Genomic DNA, 4,216 nt, shown 5'->3' with positions numbered 1-4,216 from the left:
ACATATTTGTGGGCAAAACATAAATATTTGAGCTTTTATATCCATGCCTTGAATTTTATATAATGTCTTCAAAATTCATTATTTTCTCTTCATAATTTTGTGGATATCTTCAAATTTTTTAATTTTTTACGCAATAATTAGAAACTTAATTGAGTGAAACACTTCCAATTTAAAGTCTTTCTATAAAATAAAAAAAGACCCCTTTTTCATACAAATTCTAGATCAAGCCAAAATATATGATTTAAACTACTTGGTGACAAGTGTCATTATTCTAAAAGGATTCATAATTTCTTTCCCCATATGTGAACATATTAATTAAGAACTTGCTAAAAATAAATATATAATTTTACCATTTCTTGCACTTTATTCTCTACATATCAAACATTTTCAAACGATTCGTATCATCTAAGAAAATATCACCATATATTAATATAATTTATAAAGTGCTATTAATCCGAATTTCAAGCTTAAATGTAAATATATTGTTGAGGACGAAGAAAAACAAGAATCGGCATAAATCCAGAAGAACACACAGAGAGATTTAACGATGTTCGACAAAGATGTCTACGTCATCGGGAGCAGAGCGGCGGTTTTCTTTCAACTCCTAAAAAAAGGTTACAGAATATAGGATACTCCCTAGGGTTACAAACAAGCATATATATAGTCCTAGAGTAAACCTTGAAGTATAATATGTAATTACAAAATTACCCTTATACCGTACAACGCCCCTGCACTCCAAACCCACATACCGAAACTTCCCTGAGTTGACAGATTCTTCCGCTCTACTCCACTTTGTTACAGCATTTTTCTCTTATATGATTAATGAGTCATACCTAACATACATAAAAAAGGTGTGGCTCATGCATGCAAACTCTTCCAAAATAAAAATATTAAATTTGCCACCCATTTCCCACACTTTTGGTTGTTATCGCATGCAACGGTTAAAACTTACCTCCCACCATGCTTCTCCTTCTCCTACATTTGTCCTTAAATCCTCAACTCTCCCCTTCTTCAGAACTCAGGGCTCCCACCTCCCTTTCTCCTTCTCCTTCATATTCTCCTAATTACTCCTACACATCTCTATCTCTGTCTCTGCGATAGAGAAGATGGTTGTGAGCTCGGAGGTTAATGGCGGCGGAAGGTGGACGGAAGCCATGGTCGTTGCCAGCTTGATCGCCGCACAAATGGTCTTCGGCTTCAACACAGTCTTTCTCTCCGGACTTCTTGCCGGCGGCCTCCAACCTCTCTTCCAAATCGCCGCCGCCGGCTTCTTCAATGCCTTTCTTCTCCTTCCCTGCGCTATTCTCTTTGAAAGGTGCTCATTTTGAGCTCTGAAGAAAAAAAATGGGTTTTTTTTAATTGGTTTTGTGCTTAAAATAATATATGAGAACATTGGGGCCCTTTTTATTTAAGATTATCTTGAAATAATATTGGGCGTGCTAATTATTATTATTGTTAGTATTATTAACCTTCAATTAACTCAATTTATGAACATCTAATAAAATTAAAAAAAAGCTCAAATTGTATTATTATAACTACATAAAAATATGTCTTAATTTTTCTTAAATTATCATAGGCAAAAAGGTACTCCATACCTTAACAACAATATCGTAGTACAATCGTGACTACACGGTGATTCATTGGCATTTGTAAGACTCCGAAGAACACGAGTTTGAACCACATCTCGAATAAATCACATGGGGTTGGTTGGCGTAGAAAAATTTGCGTACGTCAGGAAGGTTATTCAGAGGGTATTGGGGGTTATATCTGCGTTATATCCCCTGTAACCTCCCTGTAATGTACATGTACCTTCTAGTAAGTTATGTGCTTCTGTTTTCATATATTTGTAGGTTACTGTGAGGTTACAGAGAGTATAGCGCAGATATAAGCCCTCAATATCCTCTGAATAACCTCTCTGACTTATGCAGCGCTGCATACGCTCGCCCTCATACTAATCTTGAAAAAAAAAAAAACATATGATAATAATGATGTATTTATAAAACTGAATAATTATTCCCTCAACTTGCGCAGGAAAAATTGGCCGCAGAAGATAGGACTCCACTTGATTATTCGGTTCGTTCTAATCGCCGTTGGAGGGTAAGATATCATAACTCTCAAGTGGTAAATTTGTAAGAACAAAAAAATCAAATATTCTGATGCAATATAAGTAATTAAATGTAGGGCATTTACATAAATGACACACAATTCCGATGTATTTACATATATAATATACAAGCATTATTTTTTACAAATATAAATCTTTAATATCACATAGAAGATAGCACTATAACCTATTTTTATAAAGTTTAAAACAGTATTTTATAAATAAAATATAAAATAAATCTTTTCATTTATCGATAAGATGACATATTAACCAAAAATTATTTCATACAGACACCACATGCAAAGATGCATGCGTTGTCCGATCTACACCGTTGATTACCGATAAGATGTATTTCGGTGGGCCCCGTTTTTAACTTTTAAAAAAAAAGAAAATTTTTTTTGATCAACGGTGGAGATCAGTGATCGACGGTGTGGTCGGACACCACATGTATCTCTGCATGTGGTGTCTGTATGAAATAATTTTTTCATATTAACATATATGTAAAAATTGAAGGTTAGGTGTAAATATGTAATTATAGAAGAATTTTTTTGGTGTGTACGCAAATCTTCCTTGCTTTTAACATTCTAGATGTCTTTTTATAGCTATGTATTTTTATTTAATATAGAGGGAGAGTTAAGTTTTAAACCATAGTTAGGATGGTTGAAGAAGTGGTTAACTTTTGACTAATTCTTATTGTTAATATCATCATGGATTGGGACATGCCACTAGAGATTTCCGAAGACTTAACTTTCGTTGGGATTCTCCCTCGTTGAAATTAAGTGGTATATATGTAAATCTTTAAAAAATTTTTGGGGCATTTACATGCATAGCACTCAATTCTGATGGTTTTACATGATTCACACTAAAACTTTTATATTTATATGCACACCACTCAATTCTTTTGTATCACATAAAAAAATAGTGTTTTCGGATAAGCGGATAAAACACACGAACCAAACGGTACCGCGACGTTTTAAAAAACGCCCCCACACTTATAAACTGACCCAAACAGGCCCTTAATGGATGTCAGACTTTTTGCTATTTTAATTAATTTGCCAAAATGTGCTTCCAAGTCGGCTCGTGAGCCGGCTCGGGCAAGCTCAACTGGTAAGTGGCCCATGAACCGAGCTTGATGAGCTAATAATCTAAGTAAGCTCTAGACATCCCCCCTCTTGACTGGATGGCTCATGAGCCCGTTCCTTTAAAAAATAATTAATAAAAAATATAATTAAGAAATAATAAAATTCTCATAAGACTAATTTTGGCTAGCAAAAAAATAAATAAAGGTTTTTATTCATATTAATTTTGAAGACAAAAAATATTTTAAAAATATTTATATAAAACATGAAGGCTTATGACCGCATTATAAATTTCTATTTCAAGTGAAAAAAATAATATATATGCATATCTTGTAATTAGGGGTGTAAACGAGCCGAACACGAGCAAGCTCGGGCTCAGCTCGTTTCGGCTCGTTTATATTTCGAGCTCAAAAAGTGTATTCGTGTTCGACTCATTTGCTTAGCGAGTCGTTCACGAACAAAGAGTTATTTTAACAACTCTAATCACGTAGTCATCAGATGTTAAAGATTGGGGTAAGATTTAAAACATTATTTGAATCTAAAAACATCATTTGAATCTAAATTAATAATTTTTATTTTATTTTCTTAATTAATAATTTTAATTGATTATAAATCTTTCTAGTCTTGTAGTTAATTAAAATTTTTAAAAATACTAATCATCAAATATATATAATTAATTAGTAGTATTTCGAGCCAAAACGAGCCGAACGCTAGTTTATTAACGAGCAAAACATTATTAACTTAGGGAATGAGCCGAACACGAGCTTCTTGACGAGCCGAACACGTTTTGACAGCCTTGTAAGCTACTATTTACACGATAGTTAATGTAGGCCATGGTAATTCTTTATCAGCTAATAGCATTATTATTAGGTCTTAAATTAATTGTTAATTAAGCCTATGATTTTTTATTAATTAACCGTGAATTATAATATTTTCTATATTGTTATATAGGACACCTTTGTACCAAGTTTTCATGCTCCAAAGAACAAATATTTATTCGTGTTGTTCGTGTTCGGCTTATTAACTTAGGGAA

General features: G+C 33.1%; 1 protein-coding gene across 1 annotated transcript in view; it reads left to right on the top strand.

Moving 5' to 3' along the window:
* Positions 1–949: 949 nt before the first annotated feature.
* Positions 950–4,216, top strand: part of LOC110023966 (WAT1-related protein At5g47470-like) — a 19,894-nt gene continuing 16,627 nt past the window's right edge. The window contains exons 1-2 of the mRNA XM_020723642.1: positions 950–1,315; positions 2,032–2,097. Coding sequence (XP_020579301.1) covers positions 1,107–1,315; positions 2,032–2,097 — 275 coding nt within the window. The 5' untranslated portion in view covers positions 950–1,106. The remainder of the gene's footprint in view (positions 1,316–2,031; positions 2,098–4,216) is intronic.

Source organism: Phalaenopsis equestris, unplaced genomic scaffold (genome assembly GCF_001263595.1).
Source record: "Phalaenopsis equestris unplaced genomic scaffold, ASM126359v1 Scaffold000237, whole genome shotgun sequence".
Lineage (NCBI taxonomy): Eukaryota > Viridiplantae > Streptophyta > Magnoliopsida > Asparagales > Orchidaceae > Phalaenopsis > Phalaenopsis equestris.
Note: the sequence above shows the minus strand (reverse complement) of the source record. Positions and strands in the feature narration are given on the sequence as shown.